This window comes from Zingiber officinale, chromosome 2B (genome assembly GCF_018446385.1).
Source record: "Zingiber officinale cultivar Zhangliang chromosome 2B, Zo_v1.1, whole genome shotgun sequence".
Classification (NCBI taxonomy): Eukaryota; Viridiplantae; Streptophyta; class Magnoliopsida; order Zingiberales; family Zingiberaceae; genus Zingiber; species Zingiber officinale.
The window spans coordinates 1,549,027-1,566,599 of record NC_055989.1 but is presented as its reverse complement, the minus strand read 5'-3'; the positions used below and the strand labels follow the sequence as shown (position 1 = coordinate 1,566,599).

Sequence of the window (17,573 nt, the reverse complement as noted above, 5' to 3'; positions counted from 1 at the left end):
CGACTGAGGTAGCGTGCGACAACCCTGTGCTACTCAATTAGATCACGCGAGCAAAGGTCAATCGCCAGCCCGCGTCGAGTGAGATAGCCACTGCGAGAATCGACGCAATTAGGTCGCACAAACGATCCTTGTTGCACGAGTAGGTTACAATTAGTGCCAAGTGTTGCAAGACAAAGAAGATGGTCGAAGAAGAAGATTATGATTAACTCTTGTTTCGTGGATCCGTGCCTTGGTAGAAAGAACATCTGAGAAGAAATCGCATGCAAAGAAGAGCGTGCGTCGATGTGTACCTCGGAGTCGTGAGAATAGTTTTAATGGCCATTTAGGATCCATGTCTCTCATTTTTTTCAATATAATTAAAAAAATGAGTCATTCATTGGGCTGGGCCCTGAGGCGATTGCCGCTCTGACCTCATGTAAGTTACGGCTCTGTAAATTAATGAATAAATTTTGTTTAATGAATGATTAACTGTCAGCTATAAGTACTTTTTGATTTATCAAGTGGTCGATAAGAAAATTTTATAGAGCCTAATTGATCACCTCTAAATTAGTTAGGTAGTTTGTTAAACTACCTCCTTATGATGGTTGGACAAAAGGGAAAAAGGGTTGCTCGCTTAACAGTCTCCCAACGGACTCGACAATGACGCAAAAAAGCAAGAAAAGGCAAAACCGACTTGTTCTCGCCATGTAAACAAAACTAAAACAAGATAGAAAAGGGGAGGACTGCTGCTCTGCTTGTTGCCGTTGGAGAAGAGAAAGGGAGAAGAAATGGGGAAGAAGAGGAAGGATGGAAAAAGAAAATGGATGGCTGCGCGGTGGGATGACTGTTACATAGGAAGAAAAGAGAAGGAAAATATAAAAAAACTAAAGTTTTTAAAAATATTTTAATTCATTTTAAATCAATCGAATTGATTTAAACTCGATTATAATTTAATCAAATCAATTTCAAATAAATTTCAATTTGAATTAAAGTAATTCTTATTTCTCTACCTATCGTTAGATTTAAATCTAATTCAATTTTAATTGAACGCCTCCATTTCATATTCGACTAGTTGATGTGTCTATTTATTTTCAGTACTTAACCCTTAATTATGAATAAAATATTGGAGAGCCAATTATTTGATATCTACTTTATAAGTTTCTCTTTGAATAAATAACAAGTTATTCAATCGATCATAATATGACAAACTAGATAATTTATCAAGAAGAGCATAAACATTAAAAAAAAAGAAGGCAAAACAACAGAATCAAGCAAATGATGGCGAGAAAGATGTCTTCCAAGCTTGCAATGTGATGGCTTGCTTTGCTTCATGCAACCGCAAAAATGATGCTATTTGTCTTTTCATTCATTCATTCCTTCCTTTATCTCTTTCTTGACCCCACCAAACTCTTTATGATATTCTATTTTTTAAAAATGAATTTTAAGACCAACTCTATTTTAAAAAATATGAAGTTTTTTCTTATTAATTTAGCTTTGAAAGTCCCTTTTTTTCCTTTGATAATTGCAGTTCGAATCCTCTCTCCTCAAATTTTTCTGTCCCCATATTTCCTGTCGATCGAATGAATCAAATTATATTTTAAGGTATCATGACATTCTTAAGATGTGTGCAGTATCCTCGTGATGTGCAAGACATCATTGAGATGTAATCTGGTCCGTCCGATCGACAAGGCGACACGAGAACAAAGAAATTTCGGGATAGAAGATTCGAACTATCCATACTTAGTAACTCGACTAATCTTATAGGTGGATGACCCTCTCCTTTAATGCGTTCTTCAGATAAATCCGAAAGTGCAAATAGTTTGATAGTCCATAAGCCCAACTTTTATAGTAGTTCAAACTCGATTGACGTATTACTTACAAGTTTTAAGTTTTGAATGAAAAATTTATTGTTCTATTTATTTGGGAGAATGAAAAGTAAAACTAAAAAAAATTTTAGTAATGAAAAAGTTTGTTATCCTTTACTATGCTAAAATTTTAAGAGGGAAGAGAAATACAATTTATCAGTAGATAATTTGGGAGTTAAAATCAATCATTTTAAAATCAGACAAAAAACAACGGATAAAAAAAAATGACGCATGTATTCTTTCATTTACAAAATTACACTGCATATAAAAAAATGACACATCTATCATTTTTCAGTTACAGCATGTACCCACCTTCCTCAATCAAGGACCAAGGTAAACAAAAAAAAAATGATAATCTCAGTTAGCCTCAATGACTATCTCTGGGGTGATCGGCCCGGTCCCACGGAAGTTTCCACCGGCCACCAGGGTAAATCGGGAAGCGCACGCGGTGACCAATGCAGAAGCCCAGCATCCTTTGATTACGCCCCCCATTTGGAGGAAAAATTCCTACAAATACGTCGTAGCTGGGATTTGAACCGCGGGTGCCTGTGAAACAACCTGGATGTCCTACTACGGCACCATGGCCCCGGGGACAAGGACCAAGGTAAATAAGCATGTAGAGGAAGAGATTTATTTCCCTTTCCATTATCTTCTCATGCTCCTAGATTTATTTCATCCATTCATTGTCTCCTCCTTTAGATAAACAGATGCTCTGTTTACTTGGGAGAATGAAAAACAAAACTAAGAAAAAGTTTCCACGGTAAAAATATTTATGTCATTTACTTCATTAAACTTTTAAGAAGGAAGAGAAACATAATCCATCAACGGATAATTTTGGAGCTAAAATCGATCACCTCAAAATTAAATTGAAAGTCGCGGATGGAAAACAAGACGTATGTATCCATTTCCATCGATAAAATTGCACTATATATACCAAAAAAATAATAAATGTACCATTTCTAACTCATAAAATTATGTCATATACCCAAAAATGATATATATATCCTTTTTAATTATAAAAAATTACACGCATATATTAACTTTTTTCAATCAAAGATAAATAAACAGGCAGAGAAAAAGATTTCTTTCCATTTATATTTTTTTCTATACATATTTATTTTATTTATCCATTGCCCACTCTGATAGATAAACACGTGTCTTAAAGTCTCTGCATTGAATCCATGTGACTAGAATGTATAACAGAATAAAAATATTTCTTCATTTCTAATTTGATTATAAAAATTATAGGGTCATTTTTAAAAATATTTATCGGGTAGAATGTTTTTTTTTCCAAAAAACTATATAAAATTTCTTTTAAAACAATAGGAGAGAGCAAAGGGACGATATTTGAAAACTACAAGGGGTAAAATGTAATTTTCTCTATTAACGAAATATTCGGTTAAATGAGGCAAGGCAATAAAAAAAAAAAATCTGCCGACGCTCTCTCAGACTGTAACTTCTCGTACCTAAATTCGTACCTCGTTGTCGAAATGTTCGTGTAAATTGGAAGAAAAAGAATAAAAAAAGGGAGATGTCACCTGCTGAGACCCGATCCTCACGCATCTTCTACGTTTGAAAGATCATCTACCATCGTCTTCCTCCTTCGATCTCGATCGAGATCGTTGAAGGTTTCTCTTTCACCCTCTTGCCGTCGATCAGACTCAGTCATCGAAGTTTTGTTTTGAGGTTTTACTGCTCCAATTTGATCGCCGATGGAGTCCTCCGGCGGAAGTTTGGGATCCCAACGTAGCCGGTCCGCTTCTCCCAGCGACAGCTCGTCGAGGAGGTACAGTCTACAGCTCACTCCCTCCAATTTCATCCGCGCGCGGCTTTCGGATGCGTTGGAGCACTTGGGGATTTTGCGCACGACGGCGGGTCATGCGGAGGAGGCGAGCTCGGAGGCGTCCGCGTTGATAGGCCGTGATTCCGGACGGACCACCGGTGTGCCTGCGGCATCTATCGGCAGCGAGGGTGAGGTGGCGATTCGAATCATTGGAGCGGGAGATCAGGAGAGTCTGCGGGCGGGGACGAGCGTGCCGCTGCCTCCTGCTGCGGGAACTGGGACAGACGGGGGTTCCGGTGGGCCTGGTTCTCCCATTGAGTCCATTTCTTCCTCACCGGGAAGACAAGTAGGAGGTGAAGGGAGTGGCGATGAAGTTGGTGAGTCGGCTTCATCAGCATCTTCATCGCCGGCGTCGTTCTCGTCCGCCGGTGGTAGGAGTGTGGATGGAGAGGCGAACGCCACTGGAGGCACTAGTAGAGACTCTGTGTATCAGAGATATGATATACAGCAAATAGCAAGGTGGATCGAACAGATACTACCATTCTCGCTATTGCTCTTGGTGGTTTTCATCAGACAGCACTTGCAAGGTATGACTATCAAGTATCAACATCCGTTCTTCCAATTTTTTTTTCTCCACTGTGATGTCCATGAGTTCAATCTCTGCATGAGCTGATTCATTTCATAAGCTCACGTGCTATCTTCTAAAATTTAATAAAACTTGTGAAAGAGGTGCCATGCGGTTATGCTTATGTGATAGTATTGATTGGTTTCCAGGGGATTCTTTGGATTATATCAGGAGTGATAGTAATTTCGATCATTCTCTGTCTTTTTTGTTTGTTTCATTGAGTTGATTTATCATCCCTATCAAATATCAACACTCCATGCCTTAAGCTGATGTATTTGGACAAAGCGTATGATAGTTTGGGTACACAAGATGATGCCTTCTTGCTCATCGATTTTCCATTCAGCAAGTTACCTGCTCACTCGGAGTGTTCTACAACGTCATCTTTTATCGGAGTATGTGTCCAATATTTACAAGCTGTGAACTGTAGTAATCTATTACCGTAGTATCAAATCCTTATAAAATAAACCTTCTTCAAATAGGCTTGTCATGTCTGTTAGACTGACTGAAAAGACCATATATTTTATGTTTTTCTCCTATACGATATTTTACCTTTGTGCAACCTGACAGGTTTCTTCGTAACTATTTGGATTGCTGCAGTGATGTTCAAGTCTAATGATATTCTGAGAAAACAGACTGCTTTAAAGGTATATATACCTGATCCCACTGTTATGACGCTCTTTGAACTAACAATCTACTGTGGCCACATGCAAATTAATGATAGATAATAGATTAATAGTGTTCCATGAGAAAATTAAAGTGCGTATTTATCCAAGCTTTGTTTCTAGATCTATATTGGTACTTGGAATGTTTGGTTGCCTCCAGTAATTTTGGAATATAGATGATAATTAGGAAGCCTAACTAAGGGAGAATTGAACATTGGATATAATGAAAATCTTTTGTCAAGTTTCACTTTTTGAGTATATTGCTTATATCTGGATTTTTTTCATATGAAGAATTTTCTGCAATGAACTAGATGTTCTGATTTTGGTTTGTGCAGGGTGAGAGAAAAATATATGTTCTTTTTGGGATTACCTTCATCTTCATAATTCATATATTCGGAGTATACTGGTGGTACAGGAATGATGATCTTCTGTACCCACTGATCATGCTACCCCCGAGAGAGATACCACCATTTTGGCACGCCATCTTTATCATCGTGGTCAATGGTATATGCAACACTGATTTCTATGTTCCTAGTGTTATGAATTGGATGAAACTTCATCCTTGTTACATAATAGACTAATTTACTCTGATCAAATTTTCTACTTTTCAACAATGTAAACTTTTTTTAAGATGCCATATACATTAACTTGCTTCCACTGTACCAGTTTCTTTAGTCATGCAAATCTATCTCAATATTGTATTTGTTTTTGTCAGAGTTGTTGTAACTGATAGTTACATGGTTATGATTTAAGTTGAACATCCATTATATAGTTATTGGGTGTTATATTTGAGCCTTGCATATATGGTGTTATTGTTATCTCTTAATACCCAATACAACACCACCATACACAAGTTTTCCTCTCAACTTGGTGTCATAGTATTTTAGTGGGTTAAACAAGGTTTGAGGTTTTCTTCCAAATGTCTTAGGTGGAAGTTGAGAGTTTGATGTGACGGAGTGCCCTATGCTCCTTGCTATGCCCCCTTCTCTCCATGTCTTTGTATTAGCACCTTGGTACGCAGCTATCAAACAGGCCCAAACTTGATCTAAAGTTTAGGCTTAGTAGCCCAATCCCACTAGGGAAATATGAAAAAAAAAAAAAAAAAGTTTAGTCTTAAGGCTAGTGTTCCAGTTGTGCCCTTAAAAGAAGAGGCCCACTTAAACAATTAGCGAAAACTAGGAAAAAAAAGAATCAAATCAATATCGGCTCGATTAAAAATACAAATACCTGAAAAAAATAAAGTTCTTTGCTTCAAGTAAGTACAACAAACTCATGATTTGACTTTCACCATAAATGTTCATCTTTAGTTCATTTTGTATATATGATTTATAGTGTCTTTGTTACTTCTGGAGAAAATTGACCAAACTCAGCCTGTTTCCAATATTTATTCCCTCTTAGACAATGTTAAAACCTTAATCTCACTTATGCCCACAATGCTTTTATCACTCCCTATTAGATGCATTTGTAAAGATTATTTAGTCTTAATCTCACTTGCAATATCTTTTTCTCTCAACTACCTCACCATAAGAGTAGATATTGGAATCTTAATCTCTCTCCTTTTTCTATTGTCCCTCCATCTTCGCTAACATCAAAATCTTATTGAAACTTTAGAGAGGTATGAGAGTAGATTGTACCATAGAAAATTGTATCCACGTGAAAATTAGATGAAATCATAATTTCGGCAAGCCTTCAACTTTTTGAAGATCAATCTAAGGCATTACATCAGCAGAGTTCCTCAATTGTTGTATTAGTGTTGTGTTATCCTCTTCTTTGTCAAATATCTTAGTTCTTTTTCTTTGTCAAATATCTCAAGTTCTTTTTCTTTTTGCCCCCACGAGATATTTTCTATTTTATGTAAATAAAAATACTAGAGATTTGTAACTTTTTTATTTGAGTTAGAATTATAAAAATTATAGTTATATGGTTATTGGTTTAGTTCCTGATGCGGTATTTAGTTAGTAGGTGTTCTAGGAGTCTTACATATAAAGTGTTTTTGTTATAATTACAAATTGCAAACATATTTTCTCTCAACTTTTATACTTTTCATTATTAAAGAGAACCTTAATGCCTAGGAATACATGCATTCACTATGAAAAAAAAATTAAGGGCAATCAATTTTTTAAATTTTGATTTTTATTCATTGGTATTTTTCAAGATTTAATTATTCCTTTACTGATTTCTTGTTAAGTTTCAGAGATCTATTGGGTAGTGAACATTTGCTTTAAATTATCACCTGGAGTGATAGCTTATCTTGACCTGTTGCACACATTTCAGATATTTTAATGCGTCAGGTAGCCATGGTTCTTAAGTGTTTGCTGTTGATCTGCTACAAAAATAGTAGAGGGCATAACTATCGAAAGCAGGTAATCCAGCATGTTTCGTTTGAAATTGTTCTTCTTAAATATGTCTATAATTTTTCTTCAAGTAGCTTGTACATATTTAGATAAGATACCATGCTAACAAGTGACAAATAATCTCTAGAAGAATATTAATGGTATTAACTGTTATTATTTGAATGGTGTTCAAAGTAGAGCTGCTTTGTAACTTGAAGTGTGGTTTGACTGTTCCACTTCGTATGGATCTTTATATCATTTATTGTGAATTTGGAAACAAAGTTGAATAAAGTTGTCTTTCTTATTGACTTCGAACTTAGTTCCAACTTCTGAATACTAGTATCCTCTCTGCAAGTCTTCTTAGGTGTACTAGTGCCATTCTCTGCGTCATTACTGGAAGTATCTGTAGTAACAAATCTCGTTAGTACCTTTAACACAAACTGTGAGGATCATGTTGAGTTATCATCTGAACATATAAAGTATTGGTGTGGAAAAGCATACTTTGGCCTTGAGATAGTCATCCACAACATGAGACTATAAATATGCCAAGGCTTGTTATTAGTTACCTCTTGTATGATCTCCTTTCTATGCATACATAGGAATATATTTGATAATCTAATAGTTGTACATGAATATTCAATCCAAGTTTGTAATTATGTGAAATTGCTAAGCTTGATACAGTATTTGGTGATTAAGTAACGTCGTAGATGTATTTAGCTCAAGATGCACATCAGCTTTAGGTGAAGCACAACATTAATTGTTTCTTTATTTCTTTTCAGGGGAAATTGTTAACGCTTGTTGAATACTTCCTGCTACTATACCGCTCTCTCTTGCCAACACCTGTTTGGTACCGGTTCTTCCTGAACAAGGAATATGGGAGCCTGTTCTCATCCCTCACTACAGGGCTATACCTGACTTTCAAGTTGACTTCAGTCATTGAGAAAGTATGTTGTTCTTCTTTTATGAAATTAGTATCTCGTCTGCTGAATTTGGTACTTTTTTATAAATCCAACAATTACTCTTCACTTTTGTTTAGAAACAATACCATATTGTTTATTCTCTTTTTGCAGATTCAATCATTTTTTGCTGCATTGAAAGCCCTATCACAAAAAATATATTATGGTTCTTATGCAACTACAGAGCAGGTAAAATTTTAGTATTTGTACTATATGAAAACCTATTATAATCTGATTCTGATTGGTGTGTGTTCTTGTGGGGCATTCTTTGCCAAATGCTTTGCTATATATTAGATATTTGATCAGTTTTACCCTGGTTTAAGTGATATTTTCTTGAATGCTTAGCTCCTTTACCCATACAACTCGATTGAGGTACGAAGCCCCAAATAGTCGGGACCCTAGGTAACTTGCCATCGAGTTGAATTTATAGTGCTACTGCTGCATTCTGTTCAGAGTAGAAAACAAGAGAGGATGGAAATCAAACAGGAAAAGTAACAAAGTGAAAAATGAGATGGAAAAAAAAGGCAAGAATTGGATACTGATAATGGTTTTTTTTGCATGTGCCTCATTAGAGACATTGATTAATAACTTGTTGATAATTTATTGGAAAATCATGAACTCCATTTCCTTTACCAGTTGGAATACTGAGTTTTAAGCCGTTCCTTTTTTAGGGCATAAGAATATGACACAAATAGGGGTGTAATCGAGTCGTGCCGAGCCGAATAGCAAGAGGCTCAAGCTTGGCTCGAGTTTGATTCAAGCTTTAATTCTTAAGCTTGAGCTCGGTTTGTAATGAAATTAAATAGCTCGCAAATGGCTCGAACTCGGTTTGAAAATAACTCGTTTAAAAGTTAAACGAGCTTGATTCGAGTACGTTTAAGATATTTAGTTATTATAATTATTAAGATATATATATATATATATATATATATATATATATAAACGAGCCTCTTAACGGACATGTTCGCAAGCCTCTAAACGAACATGTTTGCGAGCTCACGAACCAAATATTATTAAGCTCGAGCTTGGCTCGATATTGTTTTCGAACTTGAAATCAGGTTCGAGCTCGGCTTGTTAACTTAATTGAACTTTTGTTCAAACAGAGACCCGAATAGCTCGCGAGCGGCTCAACTCGTTTACACCCTTTCACACAACTCATTAAGCAATTTTGGGCAATCCAGTTTCATTAAATAGAAAGGGGAAGTGGATGAGAACCACCCTGCAAGCAAGAAAATAATTAAGGCACTTCTGTTATATACTGAAACAACATTGAACTGCCATAGACGACCATATCTAGTTTGGTTAGTGCTTTAACCATAAATTACATCCTGTCGCTGAGACATCAGTTTGTTAAAAAATTTGCATTTGTGTCTATCCTTAAATACTTGAATTATTAACTATAAAGTCACATAAGAATTTCATTGTGATCTGAAGACAATGAAAATTTTGATATATTCTCATGTCATGGAATTGATGCAGGTAGTTGCAGCTGGTGATCTTTGCACCATTTGCCAAGAGAAAATGCATGCTCCTATCTCACTTCAATGTAAACACATTTTCTGTGAGGACTGTGTCTCTGAATGGTAAACTCTCTCGTCTGTTCATTTTGTATCCTTTCATGCCTGCCCTGTGCTTCATATTCTGTAATGTAGACATCTCTCAGAATTGCATTGCCATTTATTATTATTATTTTTATTTATGAGTTGACTTGGCTGATAGAATTCAACTGAACATTATATTTTATGTGCAAACTCAATGTGTATGACCTTGCTAATTGAAGTTCCAGACACCATTGACAGAATTTTTTGCTATCACAAATGCAACTGCAGTTGGATAAGTTAATAGCAACTTTGCTTCCCAAATGTTTTCCTTGTTAATGCAGTATTTTTCTCTTAGCTACTAACAAGGAACACGTCCTCTCCCAATGCACTTCTAATAATTACATTTGCATCATTCTCAGGTTCGAGAGAGAACGGACATGTCCATTGTGCAGGGCTCTGGTTAAAACAGCAGATCTCCGGTCATTTGCGGATGGATCTACCAGCCTATTCTTCCAACTTTTCTAGTTCAGGCATCAGCAGGATTCACTAACACTGTCGGGTACTCATCTCCCGGGATACTATTGGCAGGTTCCTCAGATGCGATGCAGATGTTCTAACTGTAACCTGTCAGGCCTGTTTCCTGCTGCTGATACATTCGATACAGCTCTATCTCTCGCTGCAGCTCATGTCGATATTGTTGTGATGAATATATATGCCTATTTGTCAGCATTATACATGGTATTTTGCCTCGCCTTCAGTGGCCATAGAATATTTTCAGCATGTATCTGAGCATAAAAAATGTTTAATTTGTAAATAAGAGGATTGTGCAAATCTGTAGCTTCAAATGATGTGTTACAAGCATGTAATGTTACCAGATGTGCTCATGCTAAATAGCCCAAGATGGCAAATAAAAATTGAGCATGTGTGAGAGGTAATGCAAAAATTATATAATAGATGTTAAGAGTTGATAAGTTTTTGTCCGAGTCTTCTGTAGATAAAAGTTTGTCCGGGTTTTTAGTGTTGTCCGAGTTTTTTGATTTAATCGTTTGCTGCGTGGTTGAATGTGGAGTTGAATAGGTTCATTGTAAAAGCCTATATATAGGTTTGGTTTTTTGATATCAAATCAAGTTGTTTTTTCCATTCTGTTTCTGCGTTCTTCTCCTCCTCTAAAGTAACAGTGGTATCAGAGCAACCAGCATTACGAGACATAACGACAGCCCACCTATTGCCAGCAGTTGCCATTGCAGTAACATAAAAACCTTCCCTCCACTTTTTATGTATCCACTTGAAAGGAAATGACTCACTCACTTTGTATGATTGCTGCGCATATAGAGTACCTTTGGACATAACCACCAAGGAGCTGCCATTGTTTGTCCCTGCTAGTGCGCTAATATAATAATTTTTCTCCCATTGTTCCATTATCCATTCCTTGTGAAGAAAGTTTGTAGATAGCTCATAAACCTGAGCAGTGAAGCCAGTGCCTGCATCCATGATCAGGGCCCAAAGATTGTTAGAAGAAGCCACACAACTGATGAATAAACCATCTTCATTCCCCTTCTCGATATGTTGTGCAAGCCTCATATCAGCAACATTATAATGGTACCTCTGTTTCATAGGTCGTCGTGCATTATAAACACTAATCCATTGATTTGCAGGCAACCCCATTCTAATCTTCTTTTTGGGCTGTTCATCAACTTCTTCTTCCATCATTAGACGACCTCTTTTTTGGCCTACCTGATATATAAGCTTTTGAGCTCCATCAGTGTTAATTGGCCTAATATCTGGATTAGGACCTACTATGCCATCAAAAAGAGAGATGCACTTTGCATAGTTAGGTTCTTCATCAAACTTCAAGTTAACCACATACTCAACGAACTGCTTGAAAGGTTGTGGGAAAAAGCAACAAAGAGACTCTGGAGATGTAGCCATCTTCTTTTTGCAGACGAGGAAACCTTTATTTTCACCCTGATAGCCTTGCCAAGGTAGACGACCACGGAGAAGAAAGACAAGTGTATAAGCAAGGGATTCTAAATCATCTCTTCTGCTTGCTGTCCTCCCAAGGTGAGCATGAGCACTAGCATAGCGCACAGTCCCCCTGAAAACATCTGGCCGTTGATCATATTCAACATGTGAATTTGTTGAACTATCCTTCCATTTAGTGGCTAAGCCAAGATCAACAAGAAACAATTTCTTTTCTTCAGAAGTCCCAGGAGGTCCGAGTAAAAAATTTTCAGGCTTCACATCCCCATGCACATAACCTTTTGAATGTGTCTTCTCCAATATGGAGATTGCTTCGATTGCAATACATGCGACCATTTCCACAGACATTGTGTGTGAGTTGTTATTCCATTACAAGGGTCGGCAAGGGGATTATTATGTCATGATAATAGAGGAGCAAGCATTGAAGGCTTTATCAGAAAATCACTCTACAAATTATAGAAGTGATAGAGGACGAGGAAGAGGCAGAGGTCGAGGAAGAGGAGGTAGAAATAACAACGATCGTGGAAACCAACAACACAATCAACATCAAGAGAATTATTTTCAAAAAGGAGGGCGTGGAGGTCATTATTCAACGACGAATAGAACAAAGTCAATAGACAAGTCCAATGTTGAATGTTACCGATGTCATAGGTATGGCCATTATAGATCAGAATGTTATACTAATTTGAAAAGGCAAAATGGAGATCAGACTAACTTTGCAGAAGAAGAAGAAGTGTCTCTTTTGATGGTGTGTCATGAGAAAGAAAAAACACAACAACATGTATGGTATTTGGATACAGGCTGCAGCAATCACATGTCTGGAGAAAAAGATACATTTTCTGACTTGGATGAAACCTTTCGCAGTTCTGTCAAATTTGGCGATAACTCTACAATTTCTGTTATGGGAAAGGGAAAGGTAACCATACAAGCAAAAGGAGATACTACCCATACTATCTCTAATGTTCTTTTTGTGCCAGATTTAAAGACTAATTTGCTTAGTGTGGGTCAGCTACAAGAAAAAGAATATGAAATTGCTATTAAAGAAGGAGTTTGTCGCATTCAAGATGCAAAGTTGGGCTTAATTGCGCAAGTTAACATGACAGCTAATCGTATGTTTCCGCTTTATCTTCATACTACATCTCATTCATGTTTTTCAGCAAAATTTGATGATGAAGCATGGCTATGGCACTTTCGCTATGGACATTTAAATTTTAGTGGGTTAAAAACACTAAAACAGAAGAATATGGTAGTCGGTCTCCCTCAAATTACAACTCCTTCTCAAGTTTGTGAAGAATGTGTTGTTAGCAAACAACACCGTAATCAATTCCCACAAGGAAAATCTTGGAGAGCAAAGGCGGCATTGGAGCTTGTGCATTCAGATATTTGCGGGCCAATAACACCACATTCTAATGGAGGTAAAAGATACATAATTACCTTTATTGATGATTACAGTCGCAAAATATGGATTTATTTTTTGCAAGAAAAATCCGAAGCTTTTACTACTTTCAAAAATTATAAAGTCCTTGTCGAGAAAGAAATTGGGAACTCGATTAAAGTTTTGCGTACAGATCGTGGTGGAGAATATAACTCACATGAATTTGCAAATTTCTGTGAGAATCATGGAATCAGAAGGCAACTTACAGCTGCTTACACACCCCAACAGAATGGTATATGCGAGAGGAAGAATCGCACTATTATGAATATGGTGCGAAGCCTTCTGACGACAAGTGGTGTTCCTAAAAATTTTTGGCCAGAAGCAGTTAATTGGAGCATCCATATACTGAATAGAAGTCCCACATTATCTGTTCAAAATATGACACCAGAGGAAGCTTGGAGTGGAAGAAAACCAACGGTTGATCATTTTCGGGTTTTTGGATGTATCGCTTATGCCCATATTCCAGATGAAAGGAGAAAGAAGCTAGACAGCAAAGGTGAAAAATGCATTTTTCTTGGTATAAGTAATACATCGAAAGCTTATAGATTATATAATCCTTGCACTAAGAAAATCATTATAAGCCGTGATGTTGTTTTTGATGAAAAAGACACTTGGCCATGGAATCAAAATGGCGTTAAAAAAATTATCCCAGCAGATATTGATGATAATGAGAAAGTACAACAACCTATGGAGGATGAGCACCATGAGGAAGTCTCTCAAAATATTCCTATAACAGATCAAAGTCCAATGGAAGCAGAATCGCAAAGGCCACAACGTGTTCGAAGAAGACCAGCATGGATGTCTAATTACGAGGTGACTGGAATTGATCAAGGTGATGATCCTCTTACACATTTTGCTTTATTTTCAGATTGTGATCCGACAACCTTTGAAAGTGCTGTCAAAGATGCAAAATGGCGTAAGGCGATGGATGATGAAATTGAAGCCATTGAAAGAAACGATACTTGGGAGTTGACTGATCTTCCGAAAGGGCACAAAACCATTGGTGTGAAGTGGGTCTTCAAAACAAAGATAAAAGAAAATGGTGAAGTTGATAAGTATAAGGCACGTCTGGTAGCTAAGGGATATAAGCAAGAGTATGGGATTGATTATACAGAAGTTTTTGCTCCCGTTGCAAGACATGACACAATCAGATTGGTGATTGCATTAGCGGCACAAAACTCGTGGTCTATTTACCAGTTAGATGTCAAATCGGCATTCTTGCATGGAAACTTGGAGGAACAGGTATTTGTAGAACAACCCCTTGGTTATATTAAGATCGGAAATGAGCATAAAGTATATAGATTAAAGAAAGCTCTCTATGGATTAAAACAAGCTCCACGAGCTTGGTATAGTCGCATTGAGTCTTATTTCCTCAAAGAAGGCTTTCACAAATGTCCATATGAGCACACACTCTTTATTAAAATTGGAGATAAGGGGAAATTGCTCATTGTCTGCCTATATGTAGACGATCTCATATTTACTGGAACTGATGATTTCCTGTTTCAGGAATTTAAGAAATCCATGATGGTTGAATTTGAAATGTCTGATCTTGGAATGATGCATTACTTCCTTGGCATGGAAGTAGTGCAATCAACTAAAGGAATCTTTATTTCTCAAAAGAAGTATGTGCAAGAAATTTTGGACAGGTTTCAAATGAAAGATTGCAATCCTGTAAGCACTCCAACTGAGTTTGGCTTGAAGCTAAACAAGGATCATGAAGGGAAGAAGGTGGACAGTACAATTTATAAGCAAATTGTTGGCAGTTTGATGTATTTAACTGCGACAAGGCCAGACATAATGTATTCTGTGAGTTTAATAAGTAGATACATGGAGAATCCAACAGAAATACATCCGTTAGCTGCCAAGAGAATCCTTCGTTACCTACAAGGAACTAAAGATTTTGGACTATTCTACAAGAAGGGTGAAAAATTGGAGTTGTTCGGATTTACTGACAGCGATTATGCAGGAGATCAAGATGATAGAAAAAGTACTTCAGGCTATGTATTTATGCTGGGCACAGGAGCCGTATCATGGTCTTCTAAGAAGCAACCAATTGTTTCCTTGTCAACTACAGAAGCTGAATTTATTGCTGCAACAGCTTGTGCTTGTCAAGCTATCTGGTTGAGAAAAATTCTTGAAGAGCTTCAGTTCAAACAAGTTGAAGCTACTACAGTTTTTTGTGATAATAATTCAGCAATCAAACTCTCTAAGAATCCTGTGCTACATGGCAGAAGCAAACATATCGATGTGAAGTATTATTTTTTAAGAGATCTCAGCAATGATGGAACAATCAAACTGATTTATTGCCGCAGTGAAGATCAAGTTGCAGATATACAGACCAAGCCTCTCAAAATTGCTACATTTGTGAGGTTACGTGGTCTACTTGGAGTTTGTTCGCGTACTGCTATTATTTTTTCTTAAACTGTTTTCTGCCGACTTCAGTTTAAGGGAGGGTGTTAAGAGTTGATAAGTTTTTGTCCGAGTCTTCTGTAGATAAAAGTTTGTCCGGGTTTTTAGTGTTGTCCGAGTTTTTTGATTTAATCGTTTGCTGCGTGGTTGAACGTGGAGTTGAATAGGTTCATTGTAAAAGCCTATATATAGATTTGGTTTTTTGATATCAAATCAAGTTGTTTTTTCCATTCTGTTTCTGCGTTCTTCTCCTCCTCTAAAGTAACAATAGAAACTTGTAAACCATGCAACCTAACATATATTTGTTCCATTTAAGTTTTGAACTTTGATTCTTTTATTGTTCTTTTAGGTATTTTACTACTACATTACACTCGTGGAGGCATCTTGGACCTGGTGAATCTTTATGCTTTGTGATCTCATTAAGGAGGCATCTCAGGCCATGGATTCATGGCGACTGAAGCTGGCCCTCTACGGGCTTTTGGGTGTTGCGCTCCTTCACGAGCTCGGTGAGGTAACAAATGGTTGCTCCATTGCCGTGGAAGAGAAATATGAAAAAGAGTTTGTTTATGGGATACTCATAAGTTATAATAGGGAGTTGATATGGTGCCAGACTCACTTCCACATTTCATTTTCCACGATTGAGATGAATCACAATGCCCGAAAGTCACTCGGGGCACCCAAATCATTTTGGGACATTCCAATTCATTGAGGTGCGGAAGTAACTTGGACGTCATATAAAATAGATATATATAATCCTGTTATCCTGCGGGACTTCGAAAACGCGCCTGTGCACGACTCCTGTGCTGGCGTTGCAGACGTGGATTCTTTGACTTCCCACTTCACAGAACATAATATTGGGTTTACTTAGAACTTCAAAACAAAGCTAGGGTAGAGCCGAACTCGTCGACCTAACGCCGTCCTCGCTGCGACAAGTTCTCTCGGCCACGAAGCTTCACGACGCTCTCTGTGCTCAGCATCCTCGCCACGACGCTCGCCGCATCCTCTCACAGCGAAGCTTTCCCTCACGAAGCTAGGGTAGAGCCGAACTCGTCGCCCTGACGCCGTCCTCATCGCGACAAGTTCTCTCGGCCGCGAAGCTTCGCGACGCTCTCTGTGCTCAGCATCCTCGCCGCGACGCTTGTCGCATCCTCTCACAGCGAAGCTTTCCCTCGCTGTGCGGTGTCCTCTTCCCTCGACAGGGAAGCTTCGCATCGAAGCTAGGGTAGCGAGGCTTGGGCAGCAAAGTTTCTCCTTCATTGTTCCTCTCGCTCGTGCTCACCGTCGTCTCCTCTCCATGCATATAGGGTTTTCTACCGACTTCTAGCCCTAGTTTCACCTCTCTCTATGAGACTCCTATACCTCATTTCTATTTGCAATTTGTTTTTCCTGACATGTATCTAAAGGATCATACTATTTCTATTTTCATACGACTTTAGAAGATTCATTCTTCTTACCCATTCCTAAAAATCTTACAAAGATTAATATTAACAACTATGTTTAACAACTCGTCACATATAAAATCTCGGCTAGGAGCAACTCGTCACATGTATCGAAAGTCACTCGGGGCACCCAAATCATTTTGGGATATTCCAATTCATCTCAGTCATATAAATGAGGTGTGGAAGTAACTTGGCCATCATATCAAACTTTATATATATATATATACACTAATCCTTATTAAATTGTAAGACGAACTCCAAACTTCTATATGCTTGATTAATTATTATATATATATATATATATATATATATATATATATATATATATATATATATACTAATCCTTATTAAATTGTAAGACGAACTCCAAACTTCTATATGCTTGATTAATTATTAGTTGTCCTTCGGATGGGTCTAGTGATTAGTGCATGAGGTGTTATCATAATGAGGTCTGGGGTTCAAATCTCGACAAAGTCGAGGTAAATGTCTCCCTTATGTGCTAGTCACTATTCCAACGGCTAGTAGCCACCCGTAATTTACCTCCTCCGTGTTGACCTTGAGACGGA

General features: G+C 37.4%; 2 protein-coding genes across 2 annotated transcripts; one reads left to right on the top strand and one right to left on the bottom strand.

Annotated features, from left to right (window-relative positions):
- The first annotated feature begins 3,330 nt into the window (after positions 1-3,330).
- Positions 3,331-10,715, top strand: LOC122044998 (RING finger and transmembrane domain-containing protein 2-like). The gene is made up of 8 exons (XM_042605038.1): positions 3,331-4,214; positions 4,820-4,896; positions 5,250-5,418; positions 7,189-7,277; positions 8,027-8,191; positions 8,318-8,392; positions 9,683-9,786; positions 10,164-10,715. The coding sequence occupies exons 1-8, from the start codon at positions 3,557-3,559 to the stop codon at positions 10,267-10,269; spliced, it is 1,443 nt and encodes a 480-aa protein (XP_042460972.1). The 5' UTR covers positions 3,331-3,556; the 3' UTR covers positions 10,270-10,715.
- Positions 10,716-10,836: 121 nt separating this feature from the next.
- Positions 10,837-12,093, bottom strand: LOC122048068 (casein kinase 1-like protein HD16; the record flags this gene model as incomplete). Its single annotated transcript, XM_042609677.1, has 1 exon — positions 10,837-12,093. A coding segment is annotated over one exon (1,257 nt), but the record flags the coding sequence as incomplete, so codon positions are not given.
- Positions 12,094-17,573: the final 5,480 nt, after the last annotated feature.